At 41.3% G+C, this 25,563-nt stretch overlaps 1 protein-coding gene across 1 annotated transcript; it reads right to left on the reverse strand.

Annotated features, from left to right (window-relative positions):
- Window positions 1–15,058: 15,058 nt before the first annotated feature.
- On the reverse strand, window positions 15,059–18,751 carry LOC147418684 (silicon efflux transporter LSI2-like). Its single transcript, XM_086505594.1, has 4 exons — window positions 18,586–18,751; window positions 16,579–18,260; window positions 16,179–16,368; window positions 15,059–15,725 (listed from the first exon to the last, which is right to left on the reverse strand). Exons 2-4 carry the CDS (start codon window positions 17,875–17,877, stop codon window positions 15,460–15,462), a joined length of 1,755 nt encoding a protein of 584 aa, XP_086361720.1. The 5' UTR covers window positions 17,878–18,260; window positions 18,586–18,751; the 3' UTR covers window positions 15,059–15,459.
- Between the last annotated feature and the right edge of the window lie 6,812 nt (window positions 18,752–25,563).

A 25,563-nucleotide genomic window follows, 5' to 3' on the forward strand; every position in this document is an offset into this window, starting at 1 on the left:
CATATCTGTGGGTGACGGGTCTTTAACCCCTTAAGGCTTAAGAGGCTTAAGCCCCAAATTTACTTTACACTTGGCCTGCCTCAATTAACCAAGTCAATTCCTAGTCTTGTTTCCACTAGCGGGTCTTCCCACGCGGCCAAGGGCCCTCGAGGCTTTGTGACTTGAAGACCAGTAGGCAAGTAATGGTACCAAGTGATTGTGAAGGGTCTCGAGACAAATCGATGACTAGAGATTCAGATCACAAAAACCCTTATACATTATACTCACGGTGTAGACATACTTACTAGCTCCTCTTTATATAAAACCCATTAATTTTCCTAGAGATTCAAATTAGGCCTGCCTTGCCTATACTAGCTCGTCAGTTACACCGTCGACTACATTGTTGACCGATCATGGTATAACCCTTGGCAATTGCAATGGAAAATAGTGATAGAGACAGAGCTATAAGAGTTTGAGGGCAATGAGAGATGACAGGGGTAGGTCAAAGACGGGATGCTCGCCTACAAATATATACATATATATATATATATATATATATATATATATATATATATATATATATATATATATATATATATACATATATATATATATATATATATATATATATATATATATACATATATATATATATATATATATATATATATATATACATATACATACATACACACACACACACACATATATATATAGATATATATATTAATGTGTATGTATATGTATACACACACACACACACACACACACACACACACACACACACACAGAGATAGATCTATATATATATATAGAAAGCTGCATCCATGTGTAATAAGAATCCATCACCCTTTCCTAATAAACACTGAGGATATATAGAGGATAGGTGTCAGGTCAGGCTATGGAGAGGAGACTTGAAAGAGATGATGCTTGCATAGAGAGAGAGAGAGAGAGAGAGAGAGAGAGAGAGAGAGAGAGAGAGAGAGAGAGAGAGAGAGAGAGAGAGAGAGAGATGCAAGCATGCATCCAACTCCCTTTCCTAACTTTGTGATCACGTATCCTAGCAAGAATCTCTTTTCACTCCACTAAAAGTAAGAAATTTCAAAATTGTGATGACTCACTCAAGATTTTTGAAAAAAACAATATTTTCCTAGACTAAACAATTGAGGAAAGGAGCCTTTTGTGACCCTGTCCCTCAGCGTCTCCCTCTTCCGCTCTCTCAAACCAACTCCTCTCTCTCCTGCACATGTTGCACACTAGGCAGCAAATGTCGAGAGTGCTAAAGTGTTAAACCGCACCTTGAAGGACCGTCAAAACGTGATAGAAATAAATATTGGTAGGCCTCACAAGGATTTAGAGAGAGAGAGAGAGAGAGAGAGAGAGAGAGAGAGAGAGAGAGAGAGAGAGAGAGAGAGAGAGAGAGAGAGAGAGAGAGAGGGAGGTCTATTCTCCTAGTTTGACAGGAGTGTTGCACTTGTGATTCACATATGTAGCAGCCATGATGAAGAGAACAAATATTGCAGGAATTGCTGGCAAATATGGAACCGGTTATGGTGCTAGTTTGAGGAAGCAAATCAAGAAGATGCAGATAAGCCAACATGCAAAGTAGTTGTGTGAATTTTGTGGGAAGTTTTTGGTGAGGAGGAAATCCACTAGAATCTGGTCCTACCAGGAGTGCAACAAGCGGTAGTTCCAATACAATACATACTACCAGTAATGGTACCGCGTGCAATACCATCGGCACGATTAAGGGAGCATTGCTAATTTGAGTGCATGTAGGCATATGGAATTATAACTGCAGCCGCTGCAAATTTTGTTTATATAAAAACCACTTGAACATCTTTGTTTGAGAGAGAGAGAGAGAAAAGAGAGAGAGAGAGAGAGAGAGAGAGAGAGAGAGAGAGAGAGAGAGAGAGAGAGAGAGAGAGAGAGAGAGCAAAAGACGTGAGTGCTAGAGAGACTGAGAGAGAAGGGATCTTCCAAGATTCGATGTCATTTATTCTTTTTTCAAACCAAATTAGAAATAATACTCCTGTTTTTCCCTACCAAAAGTCTCTATTAATGATGAGACAACCCAATTTTTGGACTTTCGCAAAATTCCTTAAAAGGAGTCTTATTGATTTCTTGAGAGAGAGAGAGAGAGAGAGATCCTGGCAGGCAACGAGGCGTCCCAAAACCTTCACACAAGAGTAAAGATGGGGGGTCTCTCTCAGGAGACGTGATCACAAAGTTAGGAATCTGATTCCACCTTCTGCTAGGAAGCGTGATTACAAAGTTAGGAATCCGATAAGGTGGAATTTGATTGTCTTTGTGGTGGGTCTTGCTCGATTTTACCATTCGCTCGGTAAAGTTTGCTTGGTGTATGGTAAAACTTCTAATCTAGAAGCCTTCCCAAATTTTAATGAGGAGCAAATATCAGAAACATCTTCTCTTCACTGAGAAGAGTGACCATGCATCGGGTTGTGGCCATTCCGGATTCAGTAATGAAGGTTTGTCAACAACAATGATCTTACAATATCCGTCCTTCATGGCCCGCACTACATACGTGTGAGTAGAAGAAGATTCTACGTTGCAGCAGAATCGAAGGTGGAAAGTTGGGAAGCATCATAATACCAATGTTTGCATGAAGAGCGTTGAAGGTTCTTGTGAGACTCTTGATTGGCTGTTCCTCAACAAAGTCAGATGGGAATATATCTATAACAACACCAAAAACTATAAAGTCAAAAACAAATAACAAGATTTTACAATCAGCATGCTACCAACAATGTTTTACGACTTACAATGTATTGAAAAATCTCTTGAACTTCCATTCCTCAAGCGCATGGAACACCAAGGTACACGTGTTGATCAATGGCCATTGTGCCATTGACTCTATGGTTCACCAAGAAGTCTCCCCTTCCAATGTTCGTCATTGTTGCCATGGTTTCGAACTCGATGAGGCCCGATAGCTGCAAGTTGCATGAAGATCCAAGATCCTTTAGAATACACTTGCCACACGCATTCCCCATCAGAATTCCTAGTGTTATGCAAGAAAACTGCCTCTATCTCTATTATAATAATCAATATCTAATTCTCCTAAATGATTTTCTCATGTTAAACTGATCATTTAATATGGGGAAGTTCCAGGGGAGAAAAAGCTAGAATATTGGTTAAGTTAGCAGACGGGCCACAATAGGAATCCAAAGGAGGGAAAATAGGGATCCAAAGGGGGGGCCATCTGTAAAAGAGCAATGTGCAACAATGGGCTTAAAAGCCCCTAAGGTTCAGCCCATTAAGACTTCCAAAATGCTAAGGTTCCAAAATTCAAAGGTTGTGTCCAAAGGTCAAAAATTAGGGGAATTGGATGCTTTGTGTGTGTCCCAAAAGTCTTTATCAATCCCTACATAGGAGGGGGTGAGCTTTGCAAGTAGGGGATGAGAGAGAAACTCTCTCTCTCACACCCACACACACAAGCTCCCTTTACACAAAGGGAATGAGGGACACATGTCAACTCCCTAGCCCAGATGCCCACAAGGTGTACCCAATTCCTATTGGATGGCCTTGGAGGTGGACCAATGAGAATTAAGCTAGAGTAAATCTAGTTTAATTAATTAAAAAACACTTAATAAAAGAATGCTCATTGGACAGTCTCCCAAGGGGTCCAATGAGCATTCAACAACCCAATGGCTTGCCTGATTCCTATTGGCCAGGAGGCAAAGGGGTCCAATGAGAGTTTAGTTGCATTCATTAATTACCTAAAGCTCTCACAAAAGGGGAAAGGGGGAAATATGTTAGAAGGCTATCACGTATGTTGCTTAATTCCTATTGGGTAAGCCTGGGGAGGTCCAATGAGGTGCTAGCAAGAGCAATTAGCAAGGGGGGTCGACCAAGAGAAAGAGGGGACTGAATTTTACAAGGCATTATCACCTACACACTCACACTAGCTTATGTGTGAAGCAAAGAAGACTCTCTCTCCTTCTCAAGCTTTAATGGAAAGCTTACCACCTACTCCAAGCTTGTGAGAAGGGATGCCTACACCAACAAATCTTGGCTTTGTGATGCAAATCCAACCAAGAGCCAAGCTTCAATGCATGCTCATCTCCTATACCAGGCTAATTACTAAGCTAAGCTATGCTAATATGAGTGATTATGTGAGGAGATGTACATCTTTCTCGTAAGAATATTCCTTCTTCCTCTCAATCTACTCACATACCCCGCTAGCTCTCACCATGTTCGAAGGTGTGTGAGGTCTTGGGTCTGAGATCGTGAGGGAATTGATGTTGTGTTTTATAAGTGTTTTGTTTAGTGCATGAAGTTTCCATCTTCATTGCACTAGCTAGTATTGAAGGAACACAAAGAATTGTATTGTAAAATGTCTCTCTTGATGGGAGAAACCATAATACAAAAGCCTTTTGGAGGGGGGACCGGCTCCATGCAAATCCGGTCCTCAATTGTTGTCAATTGCTTAATTTCTCTTTCTTTTGAAGTATTGTTCATGCTATCTAACTAGGTGTTATACTTTTTGTTGCTCTCTCCACCCTAGCACTCTTGTTAATCTCATTAGGAATCTACTCTAATGAAATGCTCACTATGTTCATGTTATTTTCCGCTACACACAAGTTACTAGACCATTATGGTATCAGAGCACAAGGTTTTTCTTTTCTTGCTCAAGAAGGGAGGTCCTGAAGCTAGCTATAAATAGTTGGTACTATTAATTGCGTGTGATTACGTAAGTAGAATAGGGATTTTTCAGCCTTGTAGTGCGCTTGCCTTTGTGCAGTTAACGGTGCATCACCGTCGAGAGCTATGGTTTTAATAGTGGAGTCTTACGGGGCTTGCCTACGGCTTAACCACTACTGAGCTTTTAGAAGCTTGACAGGAGCCGGTGCTGTTTTGGTGTTGAACGACCCTCTCTTCTATTCCTTGCAATTAATGGTATTCGAGCCACGGGTACACTAGCTTGAGTGCTTTTTCTAAAGGGGTAAAGAGGAGTAGCAACTAGGGCTTGAAGTGCCAAAGTACACCTACAAAGTTTACACATAAAAGTTATTGAATGGCTGACAATAGTAAAGAGAGTGAAATTGATGTTGATAACTTTGATTTTGCTAATGAACAAGCTACTAATGATGCCTCGATGCTTGTTAACTATCTTGTTTCTAGGCTTCAACAAGCCATGGGCAATCCTTCCCTCCAAAGTGAAGTGCAATGTCAGCTTCGTGCTCATGGGATTCTCCAAGATCCCCACCATGACAAGAGAGCACCTAGGAAGCCTCCTTGCGAGACTTCCAGAAGAGGTCTCTCTCCGATTCGAAAAGAAGAAGAGGATCCCTATGAAGGCCTCATAAATTTGCTCCTTGATGACGCATCTGCTTCTCAAAGGAGAACTCAAGAGCCTCCACCGAAGGAACGAGAAAAAAGTGAGGCTCCCGCCACCTCGACAGAGATGGCTCCACGAAGACGGCGGGCTAAATGCTCTCCATCACCTCCAAAACGGAGAAGACCATCGCATACTTCTCCACACCATACTTCAAAGAGGGATGACAAAAAGCAAGAGAAGAAAAAGGCGAGAAAGAGGACACCCTCTTCTCCATCTTCTTCATCCTCTTCCTCGTATGAAAGTGATGGTGAAGACAACAAAGATCAAGGCAAGAAAAAGATGAGAAAGAGGTCACCCTCTTCTCCATCTTCCTCAAATTCTTTATCTTTTGAAGAAAGTGATGATACAACCTTTGAACCATAAAAAAGAAGAGGCCATATGAAATCCTATGCCGCGTGGAAGAGGTCATCCAAGCTCAAGAAGTTCAAAGAGGGAAGAAAGAGTATCTCTTTCCTTACCTACGATGGCACTTTTGGTGCTACAGACAAAATCTTGGCCTTTATCCAACAATTTGATGCGGCGTTCGGAGATGAGGGCTTCACGAAGTCCTCTAAGCTACACAATGTAGCTATGCACTTTCAAAAGTCCGCCAAACAATTGTGGTCTAGCCTACGGGCCAACGGTGTAGCTCCACAAACATGGAAAGCTTTAAGAGCTTCCATTATGAAGCAATTTTTGGCCACCGATGCCAAAGACAAAGTACTCACCGAATGGCAAAGCTTGAAGCTCTCTCCCTATGAATCCATCCACAAATATGTAGACAAGTTTTGGGACCTACAGCTCAAAGCCACTGTCTTCAAAAAGTTGAATTTTGGAGAGAAAAAGCAGCAATTTTTTGCGGGCTTAACCAAAGAAATGGCGGAGTATGTCAACTCCCAAAGGCCACGCACCATATCGACGATAATACATCATACTATGGTGGCCTCTCGAATCAATTTCCAAACAGGGGCTAAGAGGAATTCTGAGTCCCCCTGAAAACAAGGGTTCCAATGAGCCTAAGGGGAAGGACAATGTCCAAAAGTCTCCTAAGGGAAACTCCAACAAAGCTAAGAGAAGGGAGTTTATAAAGGCAAAAATAAACTCTCTCCTGAAGAGCTTGAGCATTATCGCAAGGATAACCGGTGTTTCAAGTGCGGTGAACAAGGGCATGCATACCGCGCTTGTCCCCAAAAGAACAACCGCCATGATCCTCCTAGAGCTACCTTCGTCGAAATCCAAGAGGAGGAAACTCACCACAAAGGATCTCCTCTATGACATGCTTGGGGAAAGGTAAGAGAACATGATGCTTTTATTCTATTTGACCTCGGTTCTACTCATAATTTTATATCTATAGAGTTGGCCACCAAGCTAGGCATACAAACCTACGAGATGGGAGATGTCCTACCCACAGACGGTGCTTTCAAGGGCAAGAAGCTTCAGTCACTCCCTTAATTGGGAAATTGAGGCTCCATGTCCAAAGCTATGTGAACAAAGAGGACTTATTTATCTCTCCTCTCAAGCATGAGGATGTAATCCTAAGGGGGGCACCATGGTTTGATCGCATGGCTGCCAATGTTAAATTCCTTGAAAGGAGAATCTCCTTTAAGTTCACGGAAAAAGATATGTATATAGATGCTAAGGAAATGGGTAACACTATACCCATTGTACATACACAAGCTTTCAACAAGTCAATAAAGAGCTCTATTTCCGTGTACATGATTTTTGTAAAAGATTCTCAAAATAAACCTAATGTTTTAGCAAAAGAAAATATACACAATCAAAAGTAATTAGAGTTATCCAATTTTCTCAAGGGGTTTTTATTGACGACATCCCTTGTGAGCTACCTCCTAAATGAGGCAATGATAACCATGCAATTGAACTTCTTCCAGGAAGTTCACCGCCTAACAAACCTCCTTATAGAGTTTCTCAAGCTCAACAAGAGGAGATTATGAGGCAAGTGCATGAGTTAGTTGAGAAGGGCGTGGTTAGGCCTAGCTCATCTCCATTTTGTTCTCTGTGCTAGTAGTGCAAAACAAAGACAACACATATCGTATGTGTGTCGACTATAGAGCACTAAATAGGATCACTATCAAGAATAGGTTTCCCGTTCCATGACTATAGAGTTTCTCAAGCTCAACAAGAGGAGATTATGCGGCAAGTGCATGAGTTAGTTGAGAAGGGCATGGTTAGTCCTAGCTCATCTCCATTTTGTTCTCTTGTGCTAGTAGTGCAAAAGAAAGACAACACATATCGTATGTGTGTCGACTATAGAGCACTAAATAGGATCACTATCAAGAATAGGTTTCCCGTTCCACGGGTAGAAGACCTATTTGATAAGCTACAAGGGTCTACCTACTTCAATAGGATTGACCTAAAAAGTGGCTATCATCAAATAAGGATAGTTGATCAAGACATTGTAAAGACCGCATTTCGCACTACTTTTGGTCTTTACAAATACATTGTCATGCCTTTTGGCTTGACCAATGCACCAACCACATTCAACCGCTTGATGGAGAAACTATTTAGGCCTCACTGAACCTTTACTAGAGTGATCTTTGATGATATCATTATCTACTCTAATTCATTAGATGAACACAAGAAATACCTCGAGGTAATATTTCAAGTTCTAAGAGAGAATAAACTTTATGTTAATCGAAAGAAAAGTGATTTTTTCTTACAAGAGATTTAGTATTTACGTCACATTATCTCTCAAGATGGCATCCAAATGGATCCATCAAAGTTTGAGGTAATAAAAGGATGGCCTAAACCAAGGAATCTTCATGAGTTAAGAAGCTTTATAGGTATGTGCGCATACTATAAATACTTCATAGAAAAGTTCTCACTAATAGCAGGACCATTACATGACCTAACAAAGAAAAATGTTAGGTACACATGGTCTGCCAAGGAGAACAATGCTTTCGAAAAGCTTATCTCTCAACCTGTGCTTACACTACCGGATCTCTCAAAGCCATTTGAGGTCCAATGTGATGCTTGTGGTGATTGCCTTGGAGCTATTTTGCTTCAAGAAGGGCATGCCATAGGCTATGAAAGTCGAACGCTCGACCCTGTTGAGCAAGCTCTAGGCATATATGAAAAGGAACTCCTTGCAGTTCTACATGCCTTAGACTCATGTAAGCACTATTTATTGGGGATTCCTTTCATTCTACGATGGATCACCAAAGTCATAAGTACTTCATAACGCAGAGCAAGCTCTCCAACAAACAAATGAGGTGGGAAAATTTCCTTTTGCAATTTCATTTTCATATTGCTCACATTGCTGGCAAGCATAATCAAGTAGCCGATGCACTCTCAAGACGGCCGAGAGTGAACGTGGTTTCCATAGCAACTCACAATGATCTATCTTCTATGATAGATGAGTATGCTATTGATCCCAATTTTAGAGATGTGATTTCAGCCCTTGCACTAAGGAAGAAAGAGGAACCATTTACTTTACAAGATGGTTATCTTCTCTACGGCAATAGACTATGCATTACTAGCTCACTACGTGAGAAAGTATTGTATGAATCTCATGCTCCTCCTTATGCAGGACATAGAGGGATTTAGTCTACCCTAAAGGGGATTGAAACATATTTCTATTGGCCTACCATGAAAGCAAACATATAAGAGTATGTTTCTAAATGTGTGGTATGCCAAAAGACAAAGTTTGATAGAGGGAAGCAACTTGGATTTCTCCAACCTTTGCCAATCCCTAATTCACCATGGGAGAGCATATCCATGGATTTTATCTTTGGATTGCCTAAGTCTATCCATGGGAATACGGGAATATGGATGACAGTAGACAGGTTTAGTAAACAAGCTCATTTTATACCTGTCAAAAAGACTATCAAAGCCCATCAAATGGAAACCCTCTTCATTTCACAAATCTTCAAGTACCATGGCTTGCCAATGTCCATAGTGTCGGATAGAGATCCTAGAATGACTAGTAATTTTTGGAAGGGTCTCTTTGAGAATTTAGGAACAAGGCTAAACTTCTCTTCGGCCTATTACCTGCAAACAGATAGCCAAAGTGAAAAAGCTAACCTAACAATCCTCAATCTACTAAAAGCCTAGTAACGGAAGTAGATCAAAGATCCCAATGGGAGAAGTACTTAGCCTTAGTGGAGTATGCCTACAATAACACTCTACATACTTCCATGGGAAAAGCACCTTTTGAGGTAATTGAGGGAAAATCAAAAAGTCCCTTGGTACTTAAGGTACACGGGAAGATCTTCGCTGCAGATGAGTATAGCCGAGACCTACAAGAATCTTTCCAAAAGATTAAGGATGCTATCTCTATCTCATAGCCAAGGCAAAAGGCTGCTGCTGATAAGCACATAAGAGCTCAAGCCTTTAAAGAAAATGATTGGGTCTTACACAAATTCCCCAAGGCTCGATTAAGGCACACGACGGGCAAGAATCGTACGGGACATCAAAAGTACTTTGCTAACTTAGCAAAAAGGTACTATGGTCCCTTCCAGATTCTTAGGCCAATCAACGAGATGGCCTATCAACTCAAGTTGCCCAACCATTGGCTCATACACAATGCTTTCCATGTGAGCCTTCTAAAGCCTTACAAAGGAGAGCCACCTCAAGAATTAACTACTGAAGACCCACCGCAGATCGAGGACCAAGAAGAGGTGTTGCAGCCAGAGTCCATTCTCCGACATGAAGACAAGGTACTAAGAGGCGGTAAGACTATCCAACAATATCTTATTAAGTTTAAAAACTATCCTTTTGAAAATGCTAGATGGATGCAAGGCATACAATTAAAGGATAACCTAAACCTTGTCAATGCTTACAATGCTTCCAAGAGTAAGCAAATGTACAAATGTTAAAAATGAACAAAATTTTAGTCTTATAAGACTCTCTTTTTCTTTATTGTACACAAAAATGAAGTAGTATGCATGCTTAGATCAAGTTTGTGGAGACGACGTCTCCCGAACACCAAGTAGAGCTTGTCACTCTACTATGGAAGATGATAGGACTAATGTGCAGACATGCTTGCGGCAGCCTCAGGCTCTCAAGCGCCAAATGGACTAGTCATCCATTGATGTCGTAGGGTAACATAGGGATCCTCTACCCGCTAAGAAAAGGACTAATGAATATGCTTTATCTTCTCTACCCCATAGTCGAGGACGACTATGATTTCAAGAGAGAGGTAATGTCATAATAATCAATATCTAATTCTCCTAAATGATTTTCTCATGTTAAATTGATCATTTAATATGAGGAAGTTCCAAGGGAGAAAAAGCTAGAATATTGGTTAAGCTAGCAGACCGGCCACAGTATGAATCCAAAAGGAGGGAAAATAGGGATCCAAAGGGGGGGCCATCTGTAAAAGAGCTATGTGCATTGTAACAATGGGCTTAAAAGACCCTAAGGTTCAGCCCATTAAGACTTCCAAAATGCTAAGGTTCCAAAATTCAAAGGTTGTGTCCAAAGGTCAAAAATTAGGGGAATTGGATGCTTTATGTGTCCCAAAAGTCTTTATCAATCCCTACATAGGAGGGGGTGAGCCTTGCAAGTAGGGGATGAGAGAGAAACTCTCTCTCTCTCTCTCTCACACACACACACACACACAAGCTCCCTGTACACAAAGGGAATGAGGGACACATGTCAGCTCCCTAGCCCAAATGCCCACAAGGTGTACCCAATTCCTATTGGATGGCCTTGGAGGTGGACCAATAAGAATTAAGCTAGAGTAAATCTAGTTTAATTAATTAAAAAACACTTAATAAAAGAATAAATAAGAATTAAGCTCTCTAGAAGACTATTGGACAGTCTCCCAAGGGGTCCAATGAGCATTCAACAGCCCAATGGCTTGCCTGATTCCTATTGGCCAGGAGGCAAAGGGGTCCAATGAGAGTTTAGTTGCATTCATTAATTACCTAAAGCTCTCACAAAAGGGGAAAGGGGGAAACATGTCAGAAGGCTATCACGTATGTTGCTTAATTCCTATTGGGTAAGCCTGGGGAGGTCCAATGAGGTGCTACCAAGAGCAATTAGCAAGGGGGGTCGACCAAGAGAAAGAGGGGATTGAATTTTACAAGGCATTATCACCTACACACTCACACTAGCTTATGTGTGAAGCAAAGAAGACTCTCTCTCCTTCTCAAGCTTTAATGGAAAGCTTACCACCTACTCCAAGCTTGTGAGAAGGGATGCCTACACCAACAAATCTTGGCTTTGTGATGCAAATCCAACCAAGAGCCAAGCTTCAATGCATGCTCATCTCCTATACCAGGCTAATTACTAAGCTAAGCTATGCTAATATGAGTGATTATGTGAGGAGATGTACATCTTTCTCGTAAGAATATTCCTTCTTCCTCTCAATCTACTCACATACCCCGCTAGCTCTCACCAAGTTCGAAGGTGTGTGAGGTTTTGGGTCTGAGATCGTGAGGGAATTGATGTTGTGTTTGATAAGTGTTTTGTTTAGTGCATGAAGTTTCCATCTTCATTGCACTAGCTAGTATTGAAGGAACACAAAGAATTGTATTGTAAAATGTCTCTCTTGATGGGAGAAACCATAATACAAAGCCTTTTGGAGGGGGACCGGCTCCATGAAAATCCGGTCTTCAACTATTGTCAATTGCTTAATTTCTCTCTCTTTTGAAGTATTGTTCATGCTATCTAACTAGGTGTTATACTTTTTGTTTCTCTCTCCACCCTAGCACTCTTATTAATCTCATTAGGAATCTACTCTAATGAAATGCTCACTATGTTCATGCTATTTTCCACTACACACAAGTTACTAGACCATTAAATGTTACAATCTCATCCTTTGGCTTCCTTGAAGTGGAGGGAGTTGACATGGTAGCACAAGAAGAAGAAGAGTTGTGGTGTTAGAGAGAGAGAGGCATGTTGCTTTAGGAATGAAATGAGAAGGAATGGTTGAATGGGAAACAAGGGGAGAAGAAGTAGTTCAAATGGATGGTGTGGATGAAAGGGGGAGACATGTCGTGCAGCTATGGAAAGCTTCCATTTGTGATGAAACTATGGGAAGCTTGGTGGGAGGGGGAGAAGTGTCTCAATGGGGAGCAAGGGGAGAAGAAGTACTTCAAAGGGATGGTGTGGATGAAAGGAGGAGACAAGTGGTGCAGCTATGGAAAGCTTGGAGACAGAAGGAGAGAGAGAAGAGAGAAGAGAGAAGAGGTAGAACAGAGGGTACTGTTGAGAAATTCAAATTTTGGTCAAAGAAAATAGTTTTTTGACCATGTATTTGGTTAGGACAGCTTTTGGAGAGTGAAAAGTGAGATTTAGAGATTTTTTTAAAATTTAAAATTTTAGGGTTACTTTATGGACGCCCATGAAAATGGAGGGAAAGCGCTCCCCCCCCCCCCTTTCCCCAATCTCTCTCTTTCTAGGGGACAAAGCTATAATGAGGGGAACAAATAGACCCCCATGTCCCCTACTACCCTACCTTTTGAGAGGCTATCGCCGTGGCCACCACCCTCTTCCTATTGGTCCATGCTTAATCACCAAGGGCCCTTTTGGGATTCATATTTTTCCTAATGACATTTTTCCCTTGCAGATGTCTAGTCTCATTATTAGCGTGCTAGGGACTGAAGGATAGAAAAAACTACTCTAAGAGGATTTCTTTTTGAGGCACCCAAATGAAACAAATATTGCTAATTTCAAGGCTAATTTGAATTCTTCTTTGGAGAAGTCAAACTTGAGACTCTTGCATGTTTATTTTGAAATTTAGTATTCAACATTGTGATGGAGGTATTGCCTCGTGTTAGATCAAGGACACTGTGACATTGTTGCATGGATTCTGTTTGAGGATTGCAAATCCTATTTTTAATCTTCAAGGGGGTGAGTTAATTTGCAGTCTCCCAAGTTGATTGATGTGTGCATAACAAGGCCATAAAATTAGTTTTCAGTCTCCCAGGTGAGCAAATTTCCATAGAAGCTGAATACAAGGAAGCTATTTCAAACTAGTTTTGAGTGGCTTTTACTCAAAGACCTTAGGAATGTTTTGGAATTCTAGATTGCATTTTGCCACCACTATCTTCACCGACATTGAAAGAACATTTTCAATTGAGAAACCAAATGTTCAATGCTTGCAATAAGCATATTGGGGTGATTTTTATGTCAGGGAGAGATTCTATATATGAGAGATAATATATGGCTTACATAGTTACGCATGGTAGCTATATTGATCTTCATAACACTTTTTTTCATTCAATAGCATGCTTTCTTCCCCTATCTTGTATATTTTCTCATAACCCTAAGGCATCTCTTATATCTATCCTTTCACTCCAAGTAATACGTATAACTTCTTTATGGTGTGCCCTTGAGCTTCTACTTAAGATTTGTGTAGGCATTTGTGGAATCCTTAGTTGATGATTACTCCCAATCAAGGGTGCGTTAGCTTATACAAACAGATGGAACTTTGGTAATAGAGACTAAGGAGATTACTACGGATTCCTACGTTTAAACACCTCTTCTCTTTTAGGATGTTCCATTTGTAAACTAGAGAGGATTAGATGGATGAAGTGTTGCCTCATACTAGGCATTGTTGTAGATGTCACATTAGCTATCTTGGAGACAGATGGAAAAATCAATGTGTGTGTGTGTGTGTGCTCAATTTCTGTTGTGTTTGCGCTTTGCTCTCACTTTTCTCTCGCCTTCTTGTGATTCTTAATCTCATTCTGATGAGGGCCTTTTCTTCCCCCACCTCCTTAATTGAGGTGACATTCAGGGTGGTTCAAAGTTGAAGGTGAGTCTCAAGCTTGTTGAAGAGGAAGGATTATGTAGGGGCTTCCTAGCGAGGTAGCACTACAATATTCACATAGATGTTTTGGCCTAGGAACGGACAACATCAATGGAGGATCAGGTAGGATCATCTTGTAAGTTGGTTCTTTGAAAGCTTAGGCTGGGTTCAGACTGAGCCGGCGGAAGAAAGAAGTCTTCGCAAATCTGCCGTTGCCTAGTGTGAGCACTGTGGAGGCGGAACAGTGAAAAAGCAAAGGGGGTTGAGAGAGGCCATCAACTCTTCCGAGGGGGGGGGTAAGAAAAATGGAGGGCCCGGCGGAAGAGTGCCTTAGCTTTAACGAATCAACTTTCGCAATGGAGCATTGACGCCCCTATGCAGTTTTCTGCGAACCCACCCTTATCTTCATGGGTGGATCTTTTGGGAGATGAAAGGGTGAAACGTTGAAGCAGGCGAAGAAGGGGAGCGGATTGGCCATCTTGTTGAAAGTTGAAACCTTAGGCTTGTCATGTGAAAATAACAATATCTCACTTGGTCAACGGAATTAGCTCAACTTCACATTGGTTCGCACCTTTTTCATGCATGCCAAGAATTATTGTCGATCATTCTTGATCCATCGTGATTCATGATTATATACCTCCTACACTACGCAATAACAATCTGCATGACTCCCCACCGGCGTCTCCTACCTTTCCGCACAGAAAGTTGCTTCACGAGCATGTCTGCCTTCGTAGACACGTGTCTATCCTTCTTATCTCTTGTTTTATTTTATTTACAACAGCAAGGAGTGGCTAACAATCGCAATCCACGAAAACAATCGGAAAAAGAAATAGACCTCTCTGTCAGCAAAAAAAGGAACAATCGGAAATCGTCACGACTACTTGTAATGCTTCCTGATTCTACTAGGTAGCTGTGGACCTGTACAAGCATGCATGATCGCATGACTTGACTTGGTCGTGGTTACGTCCCAAGAGCAAATATATGGTTGCCACTCAACAAGAAGAAGAAGAAGGCTGGAGAGCACCTTGACAAAGTGGCAAAATTATGATATGAGCTTGGCTGATCGACAAGCATAATCAGTAGAGAGAACGTAGAGCTGGAGGCGTAACACTCACTCATCAATTGTCTCTGCTGGCTTATGGACATGAGGAGGAATGATGGAGTCTGAAGTATGGGGTCGGTAACAGTACCGCATTCAGCTCCATGACCACTTGTCTAATAATACAACTTGCAATCAATAATCAACTCCTGCGTCATTTTATGGACTGACGGATAAGAAGGGAGGGTGGACAACAAGAGTGATACGTAGAGTTAGGCAACCAACATGAATTACACATGCAGCTGCTGCATATTGTTATAGGCAGCAAGCAGCTGGAGCTGACCGGTGGCCAGGACTGCGGGGTGAGGCCTTGTTATTTACGATATATTAGCCTCTGATTAAAGGAAGACCAGCTGCAACTGTCAATAAAGTGGAGGGAACGCCGAACTTTAAGTGCTTCCAAAATGAAAGGTTGTAAGGCATTGTTGTAGCCATTCTTGCCTGCTCACACACAATGAGATTTGCAGCAGATCCTACCAATGTCAGGTTTCCTGCCACTGTGCTTGCCCATGCCAAAATCAGCCACGCTCTGGTCTCACTTGCACCTGCTAATGCTGCTGAGGAGGCAGCAACCTTCGGCCCCAGCAGCAACACTGCATTCAAGGTTATAATGCCAATATGTTAGTTCCACTTCAACATCATCCTGCATACTAAACCAGTGCACATTTCATTCCTTCACTCCTGAATATCGAATTGTTTTCAACAAGGCTAGCTGCTGGTCAAAGTCAATATTCTCTACAAATTTGTCACCAACAATGAAATCGTCTCTCATTCACCATACCCATTCATAATTATAATTATAATGTATATAATAGATTCTTACAGCATCTCGTGAAGCCAAGAACCTACACAAAGTTTGGTATGTTGCATACATGCGTGCAACCCAGAAAGCCCTATTGGCAAAGCAAACAATACTGTGGTCATCATACTTTTCTAAGGTCACCAGGAAAAGCCTGATCCACCAAACTGACTAATGAGCCTCTAATTCAAAAGTGATCTAGGCCACATACAGTATACAGTAAAGCATTCTTCGTGCAGCACTTCACCTGTTGGAACATTTGAAGCGATATTGGAGAGGAGAATAATGACAGCAGTCAGAACAGCTGTGCCACTTGCATGGTTAATGCGAGCATGTGGCTCCACCACACTCCAAAATTTCCCAGGCAAACCCGTCCGGTTAAATCCATCCACCGTGATAAACATTCCCGAAAAAAAGACAAGGAGGGAATAGGATACCTGCCAAAACAGACCAGGCTTGAGTAGACATCCTGGATTTCAATAAATATGGAATGATTTTTGAGCATACTAAGCGGCTATAACTTATATTTAAGTATGTCCACAAAACATGAATGCGGAGTTAACACTATTTGCCACATAGTTAGATTTTGTTCTGTGGTAAAAAACAGGCATATTGGCAACAAACTTATCGATACAGGAAACACTCACCTTGCTGAGACTCGGTCCTGCATCTTCAAAGTCGAGTACAATAAGTGCTATGGCTGCTGTTATGGTACACCATGAGAGATCAAGGCCAGCAAGAAGGGCAGCCAGCATACCAAGGGTCACAAGGTAAACACACAGCCTCCAAAGACGGGCCTTCCATACTTTTGATTTATTGTGGTTGCAACTTGCAGGAAAGAGAGGCGAAGATTCAAACGAAGGGGTTGACATAGGAGAGCCCATAGCTCTAGTTTCCTCATGCTCCTCTGCTTGGTTGGAATCAGCCACCATGCATACCACCTGTGGACAGCCGGTAGACTCTTCCAAAGATGCCTTCTTGTCACCATGCATGAAGCAATGTGATTGTGCTTGATTCATGTCATCCTGCAATCCCATATTGCCATTGGCATGCCCCATAGCATTGACCTGATTGGCCAGAGGTGTGTCAATGCTTGCTTCATTCATAAAATCAGCAACTGGTAAGTCATGATTTGAATTCTCTCGAATGATTAAACCAGAGGGCTGGCAGTTTCTTAATGCAACTGTGCCATCAGTACTGACTGATAAAGTCTGATCCTTGCCTTCTTCAATGTCATGAGTGGATTGTTGAATTTGTGCATCCACTCTCTTTACTTCTGAAAGGTTTATTGCTTTGTGTCTACTCTTGTGCACCGTTATCTTGGAGAGCGGTCTCCAATACATAGCGAGTAAAAGCCCCAAGTTGAGAGTGATTCCAACCATCATAGCCGGAAGAATACCCACGAGGAATCTTCCAAAAGAGATCTTGCTTTGTATTGCAATGACAAGGTTCTGTGGATTGCCAATAGGCGTAGCCGAGGAGCCAATGTTGGCACTGGTTGCAAGTGCAAGCAGGAAAGGCTCTGGTGGCAGTCCTTTTTCTTTGCAAAAGGCAAGAATGAATTCTGTGAACAATACACAGCAAGTGTCATTGGTGAAGAGTGCACTTGTGAATGCTACAAGAAATGAGAGCCGACAAAGGAGGTCTTTCCCCCCTTGGCAACGGTACAACAAGGCGGAGGCAAGGTATTTGAACATGTCTGCACGCTGCAAATACACACTCACAACCATTGTGCCAAAGAGAAGCCCAAGAATGGGCAGGTTTATGGATGCATATGCTTCGTCAGGGGAGTCTACTTGGAAAACTACCATTAGTGTGGCACCAACAATTGCACCAGCTGTCCTGCCGATGGGCAGGCCAAGAAATTTAGGAAATGTTGCCGTCACCCAAAACACAAGAAATCCAAAACTTCCCAACACTAAAGTTCTTGTGGATGCTAATTCCATTTTGTGTTGATACCAATATGCGGGATGATGATGATAAAATTGAAGCCACACAATAGCAGCAGCAGCAACGGCAGTACTTCGTGTTGCGGGAGCGAGCGAGCTGCAATGAATATGGTTATATACAAGGGATGCAATAAAGATCACCACTTGCTTGACACCTTTTTTATAAAAGAGAGGCTCCTCCTCCCCTCTTCACAGCTACGTCTCTATAAGAGAGAATACTGTGGTGACCTTGAGTAGAGGTTCTCTTGAGAATTACTTCCAAATCCTCTACTTTGATATATCAAACTCTCTCTACTTGACGCTGCCAGCGTCTGCCACCTACTCTGCTCTTTGCCACCACCTCCGTGTGCCAACGGGAGGACCTTATATAGCTTTTGTACCTGAATGGAATTACAATTCTTTTCATTTATTTGTTGCCCTACTCGACAAAAAATGCAGGAAAGAAAGGACCTCTCTCTCTCTCTCTCTCTCTCTCTCTCTCTCTCTCTCTCTCTCTCAACATAGACAAAAAGGTCTGCCTCAGCGGCCCCCCTTCTGTCTCTCTCTCTCTCTCTCTCTCTAAACCCCCCTCGTCTCCCACATCCACACGCACATGACACACAAAAGTAGACGTACAGTAAACAGGCACGCATTTACAGCATAGATTCTAATTACGTCCATGGCTCTTTCTCAAGAAGCCTCGCTCTCAGCCTCTCAGGCTCTCACCTTGAAGGGAAGCAGCAGGATTGCGCGGACAAACTCTGTGCATTTGAGGCACGAAGTAGCTAGGGCGCACCTGCAGCCATATATTGCATTGCTTTCTGTTTTCCTGCTCTGCTTTTGCCTCTTTTTCAAATCGGAAAGGCGAGCACTGATTCACTCTCACTGCCTACAGGCCCCTCCTCAATCTCTAATGCCTCTGGCACTCGCATTTCTTTGGCTTTTTCTATCGTAAAGTGCTGCCTCCATCACAAAATCCTCAGCTTGGCCATCACGATTAAAAGTCATGACCCTCGCTTTTTCTTTTAATTTCCATTTCTCAAATTCAATCACTTGAAAAATAGCGACATGCAAATTCCAGCTTGTCGGAGCTCTCTCTCTTTCTCTCCTCTTGAGTCCTCTCTCAATTATATTTAATAACACAAGCCGCAAAAGTGTTTTGAAAACTTTAAAAGGGCAAAAGGCCTACTTGGCAAAGAGAGGAGAACGGCACGTGGCGTAAACTGCAAGTTGTAACCGAAATCAGTTTTTCTTTCTTGGCCGATCAAAATGCCATTTTATTATTAGAGCCTGCGTATGGTGTATTATCAACGTATAAATTAACGAAGCACGTTGCCATCCAGATGATCCAGGTTTAGTGAGAAAAGTCGGAAACGCACAAAAACTGAACAAGTGTAAAACAGACAATTCACAGCTAAATTTTGGCTTTCTTAGTGAAGTTTCTTGAAAGTGCTGGTTTCACATCACCTTGCTCAGCACGCAAGGTGTCCAAAGGATGAAGGCACTCTAGGAGGAATTATAAGTACGAGCTAGAAATACCCACAAAAGCAATCGCCAAAAACTTTCGGCAAGATTTGGGGTCACAATTGTCCACCAAATCCAAAACCGTGGCATTGGGAGTGCCAAGAAAGGCTTCATCTCACATGAAAACAAAGTCTCGTATTAAAGACTTGAACTTTCAAGCAGGGCCCGAGAAAAGATAGGTTCGCTTTATCCAAAGCTTGTTCAAAATGGAAAATGGCCGGCTCAAATTATGAAATTTTTAGTCATAATATGAGAAATTTGGTGTGATTGTCTCTCTCAAATTTAGAGTTAGCCTGCTCATATGCGTGTGAAAAGGTTCCAAAGCCGGGTCCACAAAGAATGTTTCCCGAGCCCTGCTCTCAAGTCTAGCATCACCAGAATAGCTTATGAAAGGAATTGAATGCTCGATGATCACGTGAAATTGTCTTTTGTAACAACAACTTGAATCAGCAAGGTGATATAACTAGAACGACCAACTCCAACTCAACAACCTTTGCCCACACAATGCCTTGTTTTGCTAGTAATTGTGCCATCCACAGTACGTGTGTGTGTGTGTGTGTGTTTTGTGTCCAATTTGACAAGTTATATAGGGGTGGGGGCACCACAAATCCACAACTTGCTCATTTTAGATCCACCAATTTTTAGTGTAATTTTTCAGCTATCCTTGTGCCTGCCAATCAAAAACCGATTATGCTCTACTACGCAACCTACCCTCGTGCATTCCAATCAAAAACCCAAGGGAGATTTACAAGGCAAGTGTCGAACTCGCATGGACGACACTTTGATTTTACTCTTGTTGAGATAACCAACTTGCCTAGTGCGTTTTGGTGCCTGCTTTGCACCTGTGTTTCTATTTAGAAGAAAGTGCTCATCGTAATATCCTCTCCCTAGCTCCTCACTTTTCGCCACGTGGCTTCTCGATGTGCCATCCTTCGTCTCACTTCTTGTCCCCTACGCTGCTTCACCTAGCCTCGAACTTTCTTGCCTGTCACTTGCCCTGCACATTTCCTTTTCCTCCAATTCTGCAAGGCAGCTCGCCATATTTACCTCAAAAGGATGGTTCCAAAATTAGATGTTCAACATAGATCTTTGAGAAATTAGCTTCAATCATACAGACTACCTCTCATTATAAGGTCTAACATTCACTCCGATTTCGAAGTTCTAAGGTTCATTTCAAACGTTTCTAATGAATTAATCATTAAAAATGAAGGAAAAGAGGAGTTTGTTTTGAGAAAAAAGGAAGGGAGGCGGGGGGGCGTTCAACACTGCCACGGGTAGTAAATGAAGCTAACGTGGTAGGGTAAATGGTGGAGAAGCCTAGGCACAAAAATAGAGGTACACGTAGACGGATGATGTCAAAAAGTAAACAAGACATGGGGAACAGTAAACATAATTCAACTTTATGATATTGTGAACTCACAATGGTTTCAACCAACCACATACGTTTGCGTGGTTAGCTCACTAGGTTGCCATCCGTGAATCACAACCCCCCCCCCCCCCCCCCCCCCTCCCTCTTTCTTCTTCCCCTTTCCCCCTCTCCCCTCTCTTTGGGGTTTCTATTACAGAAGATTGGGGATTATAACTTTTTTTATTGTTGTACTTTTCCATTTTATTTAACTAATTTGCCCTTCAAAATAAAGAATAACGAGGAATGTTGGTACCATCTCCTCTTTTTGAAGGTAAAAAGTTGTAGTTGAGGAGCTCTTACTTCAACCTTCCAATTTTCTCCAACCATCTAAAAGCAAAGTGGCAAAGAGTGTAGAGGTATGCGTAAAGATGAATAGAACTCAATAAGAGTTTAGGTGTGAAATTCATAAGAGGCATTATCGTGTGTACTTAAAGAGCTATCGTTCTCAAGGTTTGAGAGTCCATGGCGACTTCATACAAGGTATGATGGTATAATCCATCCACCTTAAAGTTTCAAAGGTTCAAATCACTATATGATTGTTGTAGCCCTAATCATTTTTTGTGAGAGCATGACGCTGGTTGTCCCTTCATATTGGAATGGTATGTTTCATAGTATGGCTCCACTCTTTGTGTAGGATTTATTGTCGCCATATTATGGTAGGTATGTACCTGAAGTGTGATCACACTAAGTTTCATCACCCGAAGGCACTCTCAAACTTACTTAGGCCTCTTTTCCATTACTATGAGGATTGTGAGCTATTTTGTCTTGCAGTGCAAAACATGACAATTTTGTACTTTGCAATTTTGGCACTCTACGTCTTCTTTGACTTGTTGTTCGACATGTATCATCCAACACAAGGTGGTCTATATGCAGCTTTTCCTCTATACAAATTTTCTTTTGCAATTAATGTCACCGTTGATAGCCATGATGTGTATTTTGCTTGTAAGCTATTGAGACCAAATTAAACATTGTGGTCCTATATCATTCATCATGTATTGAATGCAAAGTCCGTGTGGAGCAAAGCGTAAGGAATTGGTGCGTTGTATACCATTAGGGCCAAACACGACTCAAAAATGGCTATTTGTTAATCTAAGGATTAAGGAATACTCCAATAGTTATTTGACACGTATACCAAAGTATGTCACTCTTGTCTCCTCTATTTTGGATTTTGGTGGTCCTATTTTGACGGAGAACGGCTAAATGTCTTGATCATAAGGGTGAAATTGCTATATTTAGGTGCTTTCGGCGAGTGAGCTCATTAAATTTGCGGCCCAAAGTAATGAAGTCTCATATTTTATTCTATTTTATATTTCACAAAAGCGTTGTCAAAAGATATGAAATCTATGTCAGAAGGCTCTCAAAACAAGGCCGTTAATGACAAATCACCTACTTTTTTCAAACGTATACTTTTTTCACTCTCTCTCTATTTTGTGAGAGGTTTAAGTCTTTCCGTCTCTATATTTTCTTTCTTCTTCTCTAATCTCTGAGTTTCCATGGCATCTTTTGCACGTCGCCCTTCACATAAAATAACTTCTTGTGACTTTCATAACGTTAGAGAGGATGGTCTTTGGAAGCCCATATCTTTTCGTGTGAATGGCTGGGTAACAATGCTTCCTTCATGCAAAGGTGTACACAGAGTGAAGAGAACTAAACGTGATAAAGTAAAAAACCATTGGAAAGGTCATGTTCTTGCTTTCAAAGTGACCGACAATGGCTGGCTAGCTAAGGTTCAACATGTGTACATGGCCAAGGATATGGTGTTAGACTGGGAAGAACATCCCACACTGCATTCTTACTGTAAGTAAAAAAAAACTTCTATTTGATACAATGAAATTTTCATTCTCCCATTGTTTTTTCTCATTTTTTGATTCCATTCTAGATATATTTCCTTCAACAGCTATGGAATGGCAGCCTGTGGAGAGTCTAAGTGGGACATTCAAAGCAATGCATAAAGGGATTGAAGATGCTATGTACGCTGACAAGCCACCTTCCTTTTACAAAACAATGAATTTGTTTGTCTATTTTGCAGAATACAAGGTTCCATTACGAGAAGGTGCATATGGAGAACTACATCAGTTACTCGTTCCCACCATAAGTTCACTTGACTGGGAAGCTCCTGATGCATGTACTATATCAAGCTTCAAATCCAAGATCAAAGAAGACATCCTTAAATCTATGTCTCCGGGCAGGATATCAAGAAAGATTAAAATTCAATGGTTCTTGCCTATACATGTCTTTGTGGCATGTTTCAAAACAATGGACTTGCAGAGGACAAATACGATGTGGCTTAATAGAAGACTTTCTATGACTGAACTGGATAATGTACTTGGAGACAGATGAGGAGTACCAAAGAAACTTTCCATATTGGCGATAATATTAGTTGTAGAGTAAGCCCAAATTCTATGTCTATCTTATATCAACTATGTCGTCAATCATTAGTTCTGGGTTACGACTATAGGAGATGGAGAAGAAAATTAGGTAGCTGGGTTCCTCTCGACTCTGAGGAAAACTGTCCAGATTTTGCACTAAAGGTCATAGTCCATCCACACACCGAGTATAGAAGCCTTATAGTAACAACAAATTGGAGACTACATGATGTTAGAGAATCTCTTGAGTTTCTTGATGAAACATCTTCTGAGTATAGATTCAAAGTGGATGAAATTGTGGTGAGAACAAGGATGGAGAATTCAACCTCTTGCATCACATGCCTTCCCCCAAAAAGAGTTGTATTTGAGCCACTTGCAAGGACTTGAAAAAACAAGTTTTAATATTGTAATCATTGCATTTTGCAAATATATTTTTCTTTTCTCTACCTTATTGTGATCATTATTTATGTTGTTTTAAACTTACGTGACACCATGATACACATTTAAGAATTGATAGTTGGTATTAAGTATTTGAAGTACAAAATTATGAATCACCAAAGGGTATATGTTCATATGGACAAAATGAACAAAAGTGTACAAACCTTTTGTGGAGTAATCAATAATGAAACTCCACTTTTATTTTTGCCTGGGAGGATTCTGCATCCTCAGAGACTCTTTTTCTTTTGTGTTCAGAAGGGGGTGAAAGTTCAGGAGTGGGTGGTGGTGACTTAGGCTCCTTAGGGCTTGGCACAGGGGACTTGGTAAGAGTTGGTGCTTTGGGCTCCTTAGGAGTGGTTGGTTTGGGTGACTTGGAAGCATGAATGGTAGCTTGAAAGGTGAGCTAGGTGCCTCCCCCTTACTGTTAGCTTGAAAGGTGAGCTAGGTGCCTCCCCCTTACTGTTCTTAGTTGTACGACGCTTTTGAACCTTGAATTTCAATGGTGAGTGGAATGAATGGCCCTTTGTATCTGCTCTCTTTTTTTTTTGCAGGGCTCTTCTTCTTGGCGGGACTCTTCCCCTTGGCAGGACTCTTCTTGGCATGGCTCTTCTTTGTAGGACTCTTCTTCTTGTGATCCCTTTTCTTTGTATGGATCTTCTTTGCAGGACTCTTCTTCCTGTGATCCATTTTTTTTGCATCCAAACCCTTGGTGGCTCTATCTTTCTTTGGTGGCAAAGGAGATTCTGGATCATTTGGGTTTATTGAACTTTCCAAAACGATAGAAACGGCCTTCTCTCTCACCCACATGACCCAAGACTCTGGATAGTCATGCAACTGAAACAAATAGAAAAAGAAATTAAAGGACATGAGTACATACATACATAGTGAAGAAATTAAAATAAATCAATGGCACATGAGATACACACTTACAATGAGTGTAGTCATCTTGCACCTTGACTCAAGATATCTCCATGCATTGGCAAGCACCCTCCATCCACAAGATGTTGAGTCTATTTGTAAAGGCACTTTTTGATTATAGTACTTGAAACCTTCTATATTGTAATCCTTATTTGTGGTACTTAGGTGACCAACAATAAGTTTGGCAGCACTGCAAGAAGACATCAATCAAAAATCTACTAATAGAAAACAATGGGCCATCAAGCATAGATCATACTTCATACTTACAATTTACTTCTCCCATGGATACTTGACAATGAATTCATAAATATAATATCTTTCTCCAAAAGATTGAAGATAATAAGACTCCAATGTCCTCTACAAAAAAGAACAATTAGCTAGGAATACCACAAAATGTTAAAAATAACAGGGTATATTATGTAATTGTAGGTCAGCATGTTAAAATCTCCAAAAAAACTTGAAAGGCTTCCTTGCTTGTTAAAAAGGCACTGTCACTAGAGAGGATCAAGTATGGAAATTTGCATAGCTATAGCCTCTGGAAGATCCCTCATAAGACACCTGAAAAAGAAAACACACCCCCCAATGAGGCCCTTGTGCCTACACATGCACTAATAATTAGCAAAGGGGCAACACATACCTGAGACAGATAAAGAGCACAGTATCACCAAGATCAATGTTGGGGTTTACAAGCATACTTGTGTCTTGAGGGAATATGTCCAAGTACACCTCATCATCTTTGAAACAAGGAGACATCCACCACCATTTGGCCTGTAACTTTTTCATAAAGGAGAGAGTTGGATACTCTTAAAATTTCTGTTTGCTCTGTAAGGATAGCATCCCCTAACATCATGTCTTGCTCCCTCTCAAACTCCTTTCTTGCTTTGATATCCTGGGCCTTTCTTGTCTCATACTCATGTGTAACATCCTCAATGACAACCCCTGAATCTTTCTGTTGCCTGGAAGGGGGGATATTTAAAATTTGGAAGGCTTTAAGATCCTCACTAGGAATAAGCTCAAGAGCCTTATCAAACTTGTACTTTAGCCTTGACA

Source organism: Adiantum capillus-veneris, chromosome 29 (genome assembly GCF_014529385.1).
Source record: "Adiantum capillus-veneris isolate H3 chromosome 29, ASM1452938v2, whole genome shotgun sequence".
NCBI lineage: Eukaryota > Viridiplantae > Streptophyta > Polypodiopsida > Polypodiales > Pteridaceae > Adiantum > Adiantum capillus-veneris.

Excerpts from the sequence above, each read along its gene's own strand:
- LOC147418684 (XM_086505594.1), bottom strand. The coding sequence starts at position 17,877 with ATGGAATTAGCATCCACAAGAACTTTAGTGTTGGGAAGTTTTGGATTT. Across the intron at positions 16,369-16,578 it reads CAGGACCGAGTCTCAGCAAG|GTATCCTATTCCCTCCTTGT; the intron begins GTGAGTGTTTCC and ends CTGTTTTGGCAG. Across the intron at positions 15,726-16,178 it reads CGCTTCAAATGTTCCAACAG|TGTTGCTGCTGGGGCCGAAG; the intron begins GTGAAGTGCTGC and ends CCTTGAATGCAG.